Source organism: Pinus tabuliformis, chromosome J (genome assembly GCF_031772625.1).
Source record: "Pinus tabuliformis cultivar Carrire ecotype Pingquan chromosome J, CPIR1, whole genome shotgun sequence".
Classification (NCBI taxonomy): Eukaryota; Viridiplantae; Streptophyta; class Pinopsida; order Pinales; family Pinaceae; genus Pinus; species Pinus tabuliformis.
In genome coordinates this window covers 1,643,376,649-1,643,392,083 of record NC_142295.1, presented here as the reverse complement: position 1 = coordinate 1,643,392,083, position 15,435 = coordinate 1,643,376,649, and the positions used below count along the sequence as shown (strand labels likewise).

Sequence of the window (15,435 nt, the reverse complement as noted above, 5' to 3'; positions counted from 1 at the left end):
TTTGAGTGCATCACTGGATTTTTGTTGAAGCTGATAGTACTTGTGTTATCACAATAGATGGTGATTGGTTGATTTGTACCTATGTTGACATCTTTCAGAGCTTCCTTCATCCATAATATTTGAGTACAATAATCTGCGACAACTATATACTTGGCTTCAACTGTAGATAGTGATATGGATGTCTGTTTTTTTGCTGAGCCAAGATACTAGACAGTCTCCCAAGAAGAATGCATTTCCACTAGTACTTTTTCGATCATCGACACTTCCGACCCAATCAGCATTGGTGTATGCGGTCACAGTAAGAGTTGAGCTCTTAGGGTACCAAAGACCGAAATCAGGAGTTCCTTTCAAGTATCTGAGAATTCTTTTTACAGCCATCAAATGGGATTGTTTAGGGGCTGATTGAAACCTTCCCACCATTCCTACTGCTTGCATAATGTCGGGTCTCGTAGCTGTTAAGTATAGAAGGGCTCCAATTGTTGACCTGTAATGAGTTGCATCTACCGGAGGGGAGTCATCATCTTTGCTTAATTTGCAATCAGTGGTCATAGGTGTGCTCATGGGTGCACAGTCTTCTATTCGATATCTTTTAAGCATGTCTTTAAGATATTTGGCTTGAGATATGAACATGCCTGTCGTGGTTTGAGATACTTGTAGTCCAAGGAAGTAAGATAACTCTCCTATCATCGACATCTCAAACTCTTTTGACATATTTTGAGCAAACTCATGGCTCATTTCATTATTATTACTAGCAAAAATCAGATCATCAACATAGACAAGTGTCACTAGTAACTTATCTTCATCTGTCTTTATGTAGAGCAAAAATCAGATCATCAACATAGACAAGTGTCACTAGTAACTTATCTTCATCTGTCTTTATGTAGAGATTACTTCCTACCACCCCCTTCTTGAAGCCTTGTTGTTGTAGATAGTGATACAATCTTGCGTACCAAGCTCTAGGAGCTTGTTTCAACCCATATAATGCCTTTTTCAAATTACAAACAAAATCTTTTCCTTCTGCTAGATTAAACCTTTCTAGTTGCTCCATGTAGACTTCTTCCTTGAGTTCCCCATTCAGAAATGCTGATTTTACATCCATTTGATAGATCTAAAATCCTTTTGAACAAGAGAATGCGAAGAACATCCTGATAGCTTCCACATGAGCTACTGGTGCGAAGGTTTCTTGAAAGTCAATTCCTTCAATTTGTGAATAGCCTTTATAGACAAGCCTTGCCTTATTTTTGATGATTTGTCCATCTTCATTCATTTTGTTTTTGAACACCCACTTGGTTCGAATTATATTTTTATCCTTTGGATGAGGTACCAGCTCCCACGTCTCATTTTTCTCGATTTGAGACATTTCTTCTTCCGTGGCTTTTACCTAATGAGGATCCTTGCTTGAGTAAATGTTTCTGGTTCTATCATGGATAGTAGAGCAACATCATTTTTCTTTGGTGTACTTGTCATCCTTCTTCGGGTTTGCATCCCTTCATCTATATTGCCAATAATCTGCTCTTTTGGGTGATATTTTTGGAGAAACTTCATCTTTGAAGGGGTTTGAGATGGTTCTTTTTCCTTGGGTTTTTCTTGATCTTTTTCTTCTTTTTCAGGTTCTTCTTCAATGAGAGGGTCAACTTCATGTTCTTCAATTTCTTTTTCTGGAAGGTCTTCATCAATCTTCACATCAATGCTTTCCACTATTTTCTGTAGCCGATTATTGTAGCACTTGTAGGCTTTGCTCCTCGTAGAATATCCAAGGAAGATCCCTTTGTTAACCCGAGAATCAAATTTTCCTGGTGAGCCATCATTGATTTTTATGAAGCACTTGCTTCCAAAAATCTTGAAGTATTTTACTGAGGCAGGTCTTCCTTTCCATAATTCATAGGGAGTCTTCTCATTATTTGGTCTTAATTGAGTTTGATTCAAGGTATAGACAGCGGTCCCGACTGCTTCTCTCTAGAATTTTGTCTGCAAGTCAGCTACTATTAACATTGTTCTTGCCATTTCTTGAACTGTTCGGTTTCTTCTCTCAACTACCCCATTTTGCTTGGGTGTTCTGGCAGCAAAGAGTTCTCTTTCGATTCCATGTTCTTTACAGAATTCATCAAATTCTTTTGAAGTGAATTCTCCCCCTCTATCTGTTCTGAGACACTTAATCTTAGAGTCATTTTCATTTTCTACAAGAGATTTAAGATTCTTAAAACATTCAAATGCTTCGGGTTTATATTTTATGAAATATACCCACATCATTCTAGTATAGTCATCAACAAATAAAGCAAAGTACCTTTCTCCTTGGAGTGCTGGAGTTCTAGTTGGTCCACATAAATCAGCATGGATGATCTCCAAAGGCTTTGATGTAGAAAACTCTTTGGTCTTGTGGCTGGTTCTAGTTTGCTTTCCATGTTGACATGGACCACATACTCCTTGATTTGGCTTGAATAACTTTGGGATGTCTCGTACTGCATTAATCTTGCTGATATTGATCAAGTTATTGAAGCTTGCATGTCCAAGTCGCTTGTGCCACAACCAACTTTCATCTGTTTGACTTAAGTAACATTTATCTTCTTGAATTTTGTTCAGAATGTAGATGTTGTCTGGTGTTCTAACCCCTTTCGCCACAAGTTCCCCTGAGGAAGAGTTCCTTATTTCACAGTCTTTAGTGCTAAAGACAACTTTATGTCCTTGATCACAGATTTGGCTAACACTCAGGAGATTGTGTTTGAGCCCGTTTACTAGCAAAGCATTTTGAGCTTTTCCTTTTCCATTTATAAGGGTAACAGTTCCTTTTCCAACAATTTTGGCAGATCCACTTCCAAAGGATACGTTTCCTTCCTTTTTGTTCAATGAAACAAACTTCCTTTTGTCCCATGTCATGTGTCTGGAGCACCCACTATCAACAAACCAATGATTTTCATCACTCTGAGCACATAGAGCTAGGCCACATTTATCCGTGTTGGGATTCTCACTTTTTGCTTTTCTTCTTCCGAGGGGGCAGTTTTGTTCGTTGTGTCCATTATCATTACATAATGAGCAAATTTGATCAAATTTGGCCAAGGGATCAAAAGAGTTGTAGGTCTTGATTTGTCGTTGCCCTTTGGGACCATATGATTTGTTTGTTTGATCCTTCAATTTTGGTGTTTCATTCTTACGAGCCATGCAATGTCGAGCTTGATGACCAAAATTTTTACAATAAAAACAATGCCCAAAAAAGATAGTTTTGTACCTGTTGTAATAGCCATGATTTGAATCAACATTCTTTCTTGGAATTACTCCCTCTTCATTCTTTGGATTTGAGATGGGCCTTTGATGAAATAATGTTTTGTACCTATTGTAATAGCCATGATTCAAATCAACATTCTTTCTTGGGGTTACTCTCTCTTCATTGTTTGGATCTGAGATGGGCCTTTGATGAAATAATTTTTCTTCTTTTGGGTTGCTGGACAGTACGTCGGCATAGCTTTTCACATTGTTCTTAGTACTTGATGATTCTCCTTTAAAACCTATTCCAGATTTGTCATGTTGAGGTTTTTGATTATTTAGGATAGTGTCAAGTATTTGAGAGCTTTCCCAACCCTTCTTGACTTGCTCCAATTCCTTCCTCAAAGATACTATTTCGGCTACGTTCTTCTCAATTTTTTTTTTCTTTTAGCTTATTTTTCAAGAGGTCTTCCCTTCTTTTTGTTTCCTCGTTTTCTACCTTGAGAGAGATGATTTTATTTCGTAATTTCTCATTTTCTTCAATGGCACTCATTAATAATTCATCTACATTTCCTTCTAGCCCTGAATCATCATCATTTGTGAATGCCATGAATAATACTTCTTGGCTTCCAGCATGGTCATTTTCTTCATCTGGTTCTTCATTACCTCCTTTGCGGTGAGGGAACTGATTAGTTGATTTCCTTTTGATGACTACAAATTCATCTTCATCAGACTCATCTTGCTTAGAGAAGAATTCTTCTTATCGAACCCTTTCTTTTTGTATACCATCCTTTTAGAATTTTCCTCACCATTACTATCATGCTTATGAGGACATTTTGCAGCGTAATGACCTATTTTTCCACATTTGAAACAAATAAGAGGGTACTTACCTTTTAGCTTAGATCCTTTCTTTAGTCTTTGTACAAATTGTGCCAATTCAAATTCAACATCGAAGTCATCAACACTGGCATTCCATTCTTTCCCCTTTTTTGATTTTGAGGCCTTGAATGCTACATCTTTGGAACTTGGGCATCCTTTTCTCATCTCATAGGCAATGAGGATTCCATGAAGTTCATCCATCTTGAGAGTATCTAGATCATTCATTTCTTCTATAGCACTTACTTTGGAGTCAAATCTGTCTGGGAGAGATCTTAGACCTTTTGAACAATAGTGCTTTCTTCAAATCCTTTAAGAGAGTTGACTACTTCAGCTACTCGGAGAAAGTATGATGCAATATCTTCTTCATCATCCATTTTTAGACTTTCAAATTGCCTTCTATGAGTTTGAAGCTTAGCCTTCTTAACTTTGGAGTCCCCATCATATAAGCTAATTAGCTTATCCCATACTTCTTTGGCCGAGTTACAATTCATGACTTTTGTAAATTCAGAATCAATGATTCCACTAGTGATGGAGTTTAAGGCTTTTGCATTTGTAATGTAGGCTTTCCTTTCGTCTTGATCTGTTGGAAGAGTGGAAGGAGTTGTGTACTCATTTAAAATCGAATGCCAAACTTCAGGTCCAAGGGACATTAAGTAGTAGGACATTCTCTTTTTCCAAAAACCAAAATTTGTGCCATCGAACAGAGGAGGTCTTCCTGACACTTCTTAATTTCTCATCATGACTAAGAATCCCTCTTCACGCTGTTAGGTTGATATGAAGAATCCTGCTCTGCTAGCAATTGTTGGAAATACTGAGAGGGGGGTGTGAATCAGTGTTTCTTTTCAATTGTTAAATTTTTTAGTTAAGTCATTTATATTTAGAACACAGAAATAAATAACAGGAATGAATGCTTTTATTAATATAATCTTTGCAATAAATCAAGTACAATATATATATAGCTTCAACCAGTTGCCAAGCACCATCTTGGGCTTTTTGTGAGGTTCCAATCTCCAGAGCACCAACCCTGTCTTGTCAAGGCAACAACCTTGGATTTAGGAGCACCAACTCCCAGGACACCAATCCTTCCAGTTCTAAGGCACCAACCCCAAGGGCTCCAACCCTCTGCTGTAAATTGTTTGGATTTGTTTGGTAGTAATTCTCTGCTCCCAACCCTGCTGGACCTATGACTTACTTTTGTCCTCCTGCTTCTTCCACGTCCGCCAGACCTTCAGCTTCCTCTGTTTCTTACAGTTTCACCAACCAGTAAACTTTCCTTCTTCTCTGTTATATATGCCCTGATACCCTTGACCTTTGGCTTCCTTTTTGCTCGTTTGATCTTTCGGCTTCCTCCGCGCTCGCTCTTCGACTTCCTCTGTCTCTTCGAATTCACCAATACTCAAAGGACGCGTTCATTTGGAAGAGAGGCCGAATTACAAAAGTGTTGCATTGTAAAAACATATTAGAGATCCCACATGCCACGTCATTCCTTTAATCGCAATCACAACTTCCAGGGGTCTTTTACAAGTAGTGCCCATAACATACTCTGTCCTTAATCACAATCACAGTTTTTCGGAGGTTTGTACATAACATAGTGATTTTGCTGTTGCCGATGGAGCGGATGCGATGTGGTTTTAAGCAGTTGTTAATAACCCCGTCGGGTCCATAACCTTATCGCAATCGACGGTTTTCCATTGTTACATCTCTCCAAGACTTGCGATATGCGACGGATGCGATATTTCTTTAGGGCATATTATAACGGTGCAGCGGGTCCGCATACTTATATTGCAATTAGGGTTTTAATGTGACAATAGCTTTAAAAAACTTGCGATGTGGCAGATGCAATGTTGTATTACAGCGTATTGTAATGGTCTCGTGGATTTTCTCAAGTGAAAAGCTTTAGAAAATGAAAACTTGTTGTCTTGGCCTCCTCTTGAAGATGCAAAATCCACTAGATAGCTCCAAATCAACTTCAAGATGAAAAAAATAAGCCAAACTCTCTTCGGTTACACTACTTTAGCAAAAGCCCAACACTCTCCAAGTTCACAATGAAGTTCACAAAAAATCCAAATGAGATGTGTGAGGCAAATGAGAGGGAGGAATGATTTTATAGGCTTGGAGGGACTCTTTTTGGAGGGAAACAACCCCTAGTTTCTAACAAAACCACTTACAACTGCCCAAAACAATTCTGTGTGGGTCTGTGGTCCCGCACTTGGGAGCTGACAATGACATGGGTGGTTTATGACAAAGCCAACCGCGTTATACTAGTTCATTATGGTTTGGTACCAAATTGGTGTATACTTTGCCCCAAATTGGGGTCATTGGTTGGGTTGGCCTCCAAGCCTAATGAACCAACCGATTTGACCAGGTAGTGATTCAACCCCACTGGGTTTTAAAACTATGGTTAAAGTATGACCCAAATCCCACTAGTTGCACAATGAAACTAGATGTTGGACATTTCCAAAATGCGTGGGACAAAAAAATCTATCGTCTTTGTGACACTAAGAGTGTTGAAGATAAACATTTTATCCTACAGTGACTTGTGTATACCCAAATTAAATCCCAATTTCAAAATATTAATCACAATACATTCCTAACCTCCCAAGTGATGGAAAATTCAAAACTATAATAACATTGAAACACTTGCCTTAATGTTATGATAATAAAATTTTAAACCTCCCAAGTGATGGAAAATTCAAAACTATAATGACATTGAAACACTTTTGTCTTGATGTTATTATAATAAAATTTTAAAGAAACATAAATAATCTCTTGCCTTTCTTAAGATTACATAAATCATCATGTCAGTGAATGTTAATCATTTTCATTTTCATAAAAACTTTGTTTTTTTTCAAAAATTTACATATACTTTAAATACATTACAATGGTTGATGTGAGTAGCATTGGAAGGTCTTCTATAATTGCTTCGTGTCTTACCACATGGAAGAAATTATTTGCCTCTTTTAGTTATTTATGTTTTCTTTCCCAAGTATAACTTAGTAAAATACAATAATTAAATTCACTTAATTGTTGTGGACTATTGAGTTTTTTTCTAAGGATAAATAATTTAATTATTTAAGTGACTTAGAAATAATCTCAAGTTGATCTGCAAGATGTTTAAAGAAGGAAGATTCGAGATGTTTCTAGGGAGGAGATTGAGGTTAGAGATTTGGACTCGATGAAGATTATAAATGGAGGCTAGCGATGGAGGTGAAGACACAATGAAGAGCACAAGTGTATGAGCGAGTCATCATGAGAGAGAGCGATTTTCTTTGCAATGCGAGTGGCTCAGTGACTAGTTTGTAGAGGAGGAAAAGTGCGAGCGGGTTTGAGTGAATCTAAGAGGGTCGAGTTGAATGAGATGGTCAAGTTGTCAGAAGGAGATCGAGTTTGTCTGGAGGAGGCTGAGTTGTTGGAGTGCTGGGGTTTTTCTAGTGTGCATTAGTAGCAAGGCGCAGATCAAGTTGCTGGAGAATTCTCTGTGGGTTAATTAAGTTTGCACTGTGTGATTGATCTTTCTTGTTTATTTCCGCTGTATATTTTTAATTCTAGAAGTTAGTGACTTAGTTATTATTTGGGTAAATAATTAAAAACTGAGGATAAATTAAATTTCCATGAGAAAATAAATCTAGCTGGTAGTAAAAATTTAACAATAATTGTGAAACATTGACTCAACACAATATGAACATAACTCTAAGAAAACATGTATGATGATGAACATAACTCTAAGAAAACATGTATGATGACCAAAATGTGAAGCATTTTAGAAACTAGAGATATGCTTAGTTTTAATTATTCGCTGTGTGCCATCATTTTTTTTTGTAAGATCCACATTGGCAAGGCTACATCATGATCATGTCCAATAATAACACCCGAATAGGGTGGGGAATTGAACCGGTGACTTAACATCTAGGAGTGTCTTAACTGCCCACCCGATCACTGTCTATCCAAAATGCCGTCAACTAGCTATCTGCCATCATTAGTATAAACAAACCTCACCATAAATTTCTTAGAAATAGGCCAGAACCTTTTCTTATAACTAGGCCACGGCTTTTGTGATTACATTTAATTAAAAATCTCTCCAAATGCTTAATCAATGAAATAAATGATCATATCATCATGATTGAGATTGAAGGACTTGTGTCTAAAGGGGCTCTTCACCCCACTTGACCTTATTAAAAATAGAAATAACTCGTAAGTTGAAGGAAACTATAAATTTATTCTAAGAAACGAAGCAAGAACTACGGAACTCCTCCTTTGATAAACACCATTTGCTTGTGACACAGCTCCCAAACAGCAGTTGGGTTGCACAAGGCATAAGGCTCTCCAAGACGAGGACATACATTCTTCTCACCCTCTTCATCAGGGTCTCTCGTGTCCTTGCCTTAGAGCACCCGTAACAAACCCTTCTGCTCGAATATGGCAGCCATGCCGTGCTTCCATAAATTAAAATAGTCCCTGTCGAACTTCTGAAAGGGGTCCACCATTATATTCGAGAGACTCGCCATTTTCTGTAACTACGAAGCACCAGTAGCACAGTTCAGCTAACCACCCTACTCACCTACTCACGTGCTCGCGAGGATTGGTTGTATCACTGTGATGTCAAAGCAGCATTATCATCATGGTAAACAATATGCACACCATAACACAGTACAATAATTTTTTTATAAGTTGAGATATACAATGTTTTACATGTGACAGCTTCTACAGCATTTATTACATTACAATGTTTTACATATGACAGCTTATACAGCATTTATTACATTGCTGCAAGGTGCATTTTGTTTGTAGCATAAATTTTGTCAGCACAACACTCCAGAATATAAATTTCTATACAACGGAGTGCTTAGAAAGTCGGGAAATTAACAACGCATCATGAATTTCGTTTCCATTACAGTACATGTCACCGTGTTGCTACGGTACATGCCAGCCTGTTGCAACTGTACACATCGGCCAGTTTGTATACTCTTCTGAAATTCAGGTCAGGTTCGAAATTCGTGCCCGTCTGCGTTGAGATGCGTGCTTGCATGCATCTCGATCTAACCCTACCCTGTGCTCTTCTCCGTCTCAGTTTGCTTGCGTGTTGGGTTTCACGTTTGAATCTTCTACAATTCAAACTTCGTAAATGTCTGCACCTTCAATTCGGTGGGTCACTTCGTGAATTTTGTGCACCGATTCTCAAGTGATGTGGGAACACCTTAAAATTCTTCTTTAGGAATTTTTTAGTAGATGAGACAAATTCAAACTTATTTGTGCGTGCAGACTTGTATATCTCAGCCACATAATTTGACTTTTGTGGGAAATCTGCTCGAATTTGCGCCAAGCTTCCCGGCTTTGTTCCCTGTTATGTTTCTATACGATCCTTTGGTCACTTCCCATCTTTCGTCGTGTCTCCTAGATTGCCTTTCTTTGACTCCCCATAGCTCTGATACTATTTCATAATTTACATACTCAAGTGCAGATTTGCTGAACAGCAAATTAGAAGAGAACAATTCATGTTTCAATTTTTTTATTACATATTTTCAGGGAGAGTGGCTGTTCGTTTAAATTTCCCATACCGAATAATTAAATGTGACTTAATTGGTGTTAAGTCATTACAATCAACTTTACATTTTCGTCGGATGCATAAAATATCAGATAACAGTTCAACTAAATTACAACTCCACCACAGATGCAATGTACACTGTACAGTCTACTGCTAGCATGTTGTGTACGGATTGGGTTTCCTGTATATTATATAACATGTCTTAAGGTTAGATATCATTACTTTGGGATGTAGTCCTAAGAGTGGTTCAACTTCAAACGAATTTTAAATCCCATTTGTCCTGCAAAAATTTGGTAGAGGATTACGGTTTATTACAAGGTCGAAAAAGAGCTTGTAATTGGGTGAGGTCCAGTTTTCAAACTTCATATATTGCACATTGTCTTCTCTATTGCTTTCTAGATTAAAGTGATCCTTATGTAAGATAGTCTAAGGGTTTTGTCAAGCATATCAGGTACATGTTAATCTCCTTTATTTTGGCATGAAAATGATCTGTTATCTTATCATTTCATTTGTTATTTTAAATTAACATAGATCACATTTCACACAAAGTACAAGCTATCAATGCATCTGTTGCGAGTTTAATGTAAGGTTGTCCTTTTAATATTGTTGGCAGATGCTAGGAAAATCCCGCTTACAGTTTATCAAGGACTACAATAACAGGCTTTTCAACTGGCTTGTGGGGTTCTCCCTTGTCATGGTTGTTGTGGGTCGTTTTATCCTCAAATTTTTCCTTGTGGAAGCAGCTGCTTGGATCTTGTTTATCTTCTTGGAGACATACACTCGAATTTTTTGGTCTCCAGAATCATTGTACTACAATCCAGTATGGCATTTGGTAGTTACCGTTTGGGAGAACGTAGTATACAGTTCAGTACTTGACTTGGATAGGTATCTTTATCTTTTGCACCAATGTGTATTTGTCTTTTGTTTATCAAAAAATGCATCTATTATATAGTTTGATAAATAATTTTAATTTTTCTTATATTGACAGATGGGTAATTCCTTTGGCTTGGGTGTCCTTGACATTGCTGCTTTTCTGGCGTTGTTATGGAAAAAGGAAATGTTCCGGAGGTGCATTGCTTCCTCTGTATGCATTCCAAACGGGGAGTTCCAATCCCCGCGTTAGGAGAAGTGACTAAATTTTGCATATTAAAGCATGGATTCATAATTTCCTGGTCAAAAAGCATCTTACTTGGGGGTCGAGTTGCAGCAACAATAAAGCATTTGTGACAACTTAACTTGAAAGGCCAGAACCTGGAAAGTGTCTTGGGACTTGCCAGCTTTTAGATTTTCCGCCTCCTAGCTAATTTTCCGATTCAATTTAGGCCAAACTTTGATCAGTCTCCTCCACCCAGCAGAGGAAATTGTATCATGCCAAATTACATTATTCTTGGGTCATTACTGGGCATGGAATACATAGGTTATTTGAATCGTATTTCAGCTATCGATTAGAAGAACTAGGATTGAATGTAAGTGCCAAAATTTCTATCTGGCAAGCCCACATCTCTCTCGAAAAATGTGGGGCAACGTGATCCATCTCATGTAAAATTAACTGCTAGATCAGCCATTGATATATTTGTATTATACTGATTCGTACAAAGATATTTTTGAATGAATGTGTAGACTCTGAAAAAATATATTACAAGAAGTTTTAATTAGTGGAATGTTTTGCTCAGCTTGAACTCCTACCATTAGAATTATGGTTCAAGATAAAAAAAGGACACTCAAAGATTTATCCTATGTTGAACGCTTTTTGACTAGTAAACAGCAGGCCTATCTAATCTGTCTATTTCACCAACAAGGATACTATATGGAATAAAATTAAATGAGGTCTTCGCAATCAAAAATAGGTTGAGATTGTGCCTTTTCACCTGTCGTTTGTCAACTGGTTATAATTCTCAGTCCACAGATCCACAGACAAAATCTCTGCCAGTTGAATGTCAAGTTCCAACAAATGGAAAGCAAGTCTACTATGTTTCAGATTTGGTTCATTGCTTAGTTGCTTGCAATCCCAATTTCAGAACTCTCTAGAACTGTATCAATGCTAAAATCAACTAGGACTCTGTGGTCTTCTTTCAATGTGCAAACACACATTAGATTAACCATGAATTTATTGCTTTGATCAGTTAAAAATGGACAACAATCTACCAGACTCAATTAAATCAATTTGGAAATGCCCTACAAAAATGCAATGGCTCTAAGATGATCACTATTGATCCTCAATCTCTGAGTATAATGGATGAAGGACATAGAGAGCTGTTTGTGCTGTTTGCTTTCATTAAATACTGAAGGAAATTGGTTTTCTGAGTGAATTAAGATAATTGCAAGATGGAACACTTCATCATAACCATGCATGCAACCAACAATAGCAATACACCATAAGGGATTGCAATAATCTTACCCAAACCACTTTACATAACATTTAAACATACATAGAGATATCAAGATGTTTATGAAAACCTAACTGGGAAGAAAAGCAGGTTGATTGGGGATTGTATTAAGTAGGAAATTCATTACAAAAGGGTGAGCTATACCCAGATTTAGTTTATTGTACTCACCTCCAAGAAAATCACCCACAAAAATCGTTGCTCATCGTAGGAAAGACTCAATTCCTTCTCCTCTCATCATCTTGCAAAGTGCTTCCTTGAGCTCTCATCTTTGCTACTGCTCTTTTTCATTTTCTCTTCATCTCCCCTTTCTATTGAATGCCCCTTTTCTCCATAGCCTTCATTTTTAATGGGCTTCCTGTTGAAGAAAGTGTAACTAGGTTCGGTCTTCATAAATGTAATTTTGATCTTTGTACTTGTAAAAGAAAAGAATTATTATCTTTGTAATTATCAAGAATGGGTTTCTTGCCCATTTGATAGGTCAAGCACATGTTTAAGTGCTTCTAGGAATGTCAAAGACTCAATGTAATAGTTGAAGACCCATGTGGGCATGTTACACCATGTAAATCTATGTATTAGAGTTAAAGAATGACCTCCAAGCAAAGTCATAAGCCTCCTCCTTATGTCGGCATCAACAAAAGAAGTAATTCAATATTTTAAGGTCAAGTCGGCCCAAATTGGAGGGACATACTCCTATATATAAGGCAGCTCGGCCTCACAAAAGGAGCAAAGAGTGTTCTCTGAAATCAGCGAAGAAGAGGGCTAGAAAGAGGTGTGAAAAAGCAAGAGAAGGGTCTCTATTTCAGCGAGTAAGAAGAAGCATCCTAGTCGTGGTTGAAGGACTGATCTTGAGACAGATTTTTGTCACACGTGCGAAGAGGAAGGGCTCATTCTGCTGCCATATTAGATCAGCTACTACAGTCATAAGAAAAAGCTTGATTGGGGTGGGAAAAGGCTACTAATTAGGCCTCCTCCTAAAGAGAAGGAAGAGACATCTATAGTGAAGGAAAAGAGCAAGCAAATCATCAATCCGTGAAGGTATTCTCCTACTCGTGTGAAAGAAAGAAGATCATACTTCTGTCATCTCAGATCTGTGATTGCAGTAAGGAAAAGAGCTTAGATAAGTCATAAATAAGCGCTTCTCCCTAGTCAACGAAGGCTCCACCTCAAGCGAAGAAGGAAAGGAAGAATGTCTCTCCTAGTTTATGCATGAGTAGGGTTTCTGCAGTGAAGCTATCAGTTGAAGAAGGACGAAGGAAGAGGTCAAGGTACAACAAGAGGAGTTGATCTTAGATCAAAGGAAAAAGGCTTGACCTGTGCTTGGAGGATCTTCTTGTCAAGGGTCTAGGGTTTGGCATTTGTCAATTAAAGCTTTAATAAGAGAAATTTGCAGAAGGGTTTTCCTCTCTAGGAGAGAGAGGTTTTGCCTTGGCTGAGAGCCGACATCTTGTGTTCTTACCTCTTTTGTTTTTGTAACTGTTTGATGAAGTAAGAGAACACGTACTAATAATAATAAGAGAAGATTGTGCTAATAAGAAAAAGTAAAAAGTACCTCACAAATAGTTATCATCGTCAGAAGAATCTCACCTTTTTCTAATTGCCCTAGATTCTTCAACATGTTATTGGAGCTAAGGTGACACATCAAAGAAGGGCATCTTAAGAACACATAGAAGATTAAAGCATCAAGGTCAAGAAGCAAGGGCAAACAAAGATTGAAGCATCAAATCTACAAGCAAGGGTTCAAGATCCATGAAAGGCAAGAAGCATTACTATCTCCACTCCCAGATCCATCAAGAAGAACTACCATCCTAGGAACAAAGTTCTCATTAAAAAGAAGAAAGCCTTCCATCTAAAGGCATCTACAATAAGGTACATCCAAGAAGAGTCTCCATCAAAGATCCTTCATCTTCAAAGAAAGGCACCCAAGATCTAGGCTCATCATTGAAGATCTCCAGATCTACATAGTGAAAAGTTTTCATCACCAAGCAAATCTCTCATAAGGCACCTTGAAGAACTCCAAGATCTAAGAAGTCAAATCATCAAATCTTCAAGGAAGCAACAAGATCTCTTCACAACAACTCTCTCAAGTAAGTATTTCTATGTCCTCTTTTGAACATATCAAAATGTCTTTTTGCAAGGACAACAACAAATTGGTTGGGATTGCTAATTTCCTTGCATGGAAAAAGACGACTAATCTACTTCTCAAAGAAAATGAAGTTATGGACTACATCAAAGGGAATGTCATTGTTCCTGCAAAGGAACAAACTCAAGCCCTAGCAAAGTATAATAAGGATGAAACAAGGGCTCAAAGGATTATGATAGAATCCATCAAGGACCCTCTAATTCCTTATGTTTCCAAACTTGAAACATCTAAAGAAATCTATGATAAGCTGGTGGAGCTATTCTTAGTTAGTACATCTAGAGAAGTGATATCATTGCACAATGAATTACATAAAATGAAGATCTCCAAGGAAGAAGGAATAACTCCCTACTTCATGAAGGTCTCTGAGACGAGAAACCAACTGCAGGAACTAGGAGAAGTTCTGTCAGACATAGAGATGATAACTGTGGTGCTCAATGCATTACCTGAGGAATGGAGCAACTTCACATCAAGTATATATGGCAAGAAGGAAGCCACCTCGTTGAATGAACTTTGGTCTCTATGCAAAATTGAAGAGACTCGACTCAAAGCCAAGGATGACGTGGGATCAAAGGAGCAAGCATTTGCTGTTATGGCCAAGAGAAAAGGAAAATTTGGCAAGTTTGGTCCATAGAGAAAGGGTAAAAGAGATATGTCAAAAGTCTAATGCTTTGGCTGCCAAGAATATGGACACTATAAAAGGGATTGTCCTAAGCTCAAGAAGGACAACAATAAAAGGAAACAAGAAGAAGACCACATTACCCAAGAAGTAAAAGAAGAACAGGAGAAGCAGAAGAAGGAAACCCCTTCGGATTTGTAGTATGACTAACATCAACTTCTTCACCTAAGTTCTATTTAATGTTTTGGGTATCATAGGAACATGTAGCAGTAGGATAGAATGCACGACTTATGAGAATTGCATATTCAGGAATATAGGAGCATTATGTAGAGATAACTTAGATAAAGAAGATTAATATAGAGAAGCTGTAGCCATTGAATGACCTCATCAATGCATACAGGATTGATCATGATCATATAGAATCATCTTAGAAAGCCACTATCATAAGCAGAAAGAAGCATTTGCAGCATGAGGACTACCAGGATCCTTCAATGAAAACTTCAATAGAGGATTCACGACTTTCAGGAAAAGCAGATGCCTCGATAGAAATTCCACTTATGGGGATTCAAGAAAGGATGATATGTATGCAAAGAAAGATGTAAGAAAGCAAAGGAATTGAGATAATCTCAATCAAGGAACCTGCCAAAAAGAAGATGAAATGATCAAGGAAAGA

The 15,435-nt window shown here is 37.7% G+C and overlaps 1 protein-coding gene across 1 annotated transcript in view; it reads left to right on the top strand.

The window, feature by feature from the left end:
* The window catches only part of LOC149233832 (uncharacterized), a 160,542-nt gene extending 149,262 nt beyond the window's left edge, over positions 1-11,280 (top strand). The window contains exons 16-17 of the mRNA XM_089379863.1: positions 10,233-10,504; positions 10,608-11,280. Coding sequence (XP_089235989.1) covers positions 10,233-10,504; positions 10,608-10,755 — 420 coding nt within the window. The 3' untranslated portion in view covers positions 10,756-11,280. The remainder of the gene's footprint in view (positions 1-10,232; positions 10,505-10,607) is intronic.
* The last annotated feature ends 4,155 nt before the right edge of the window (positions 11,281-15,435 follow it).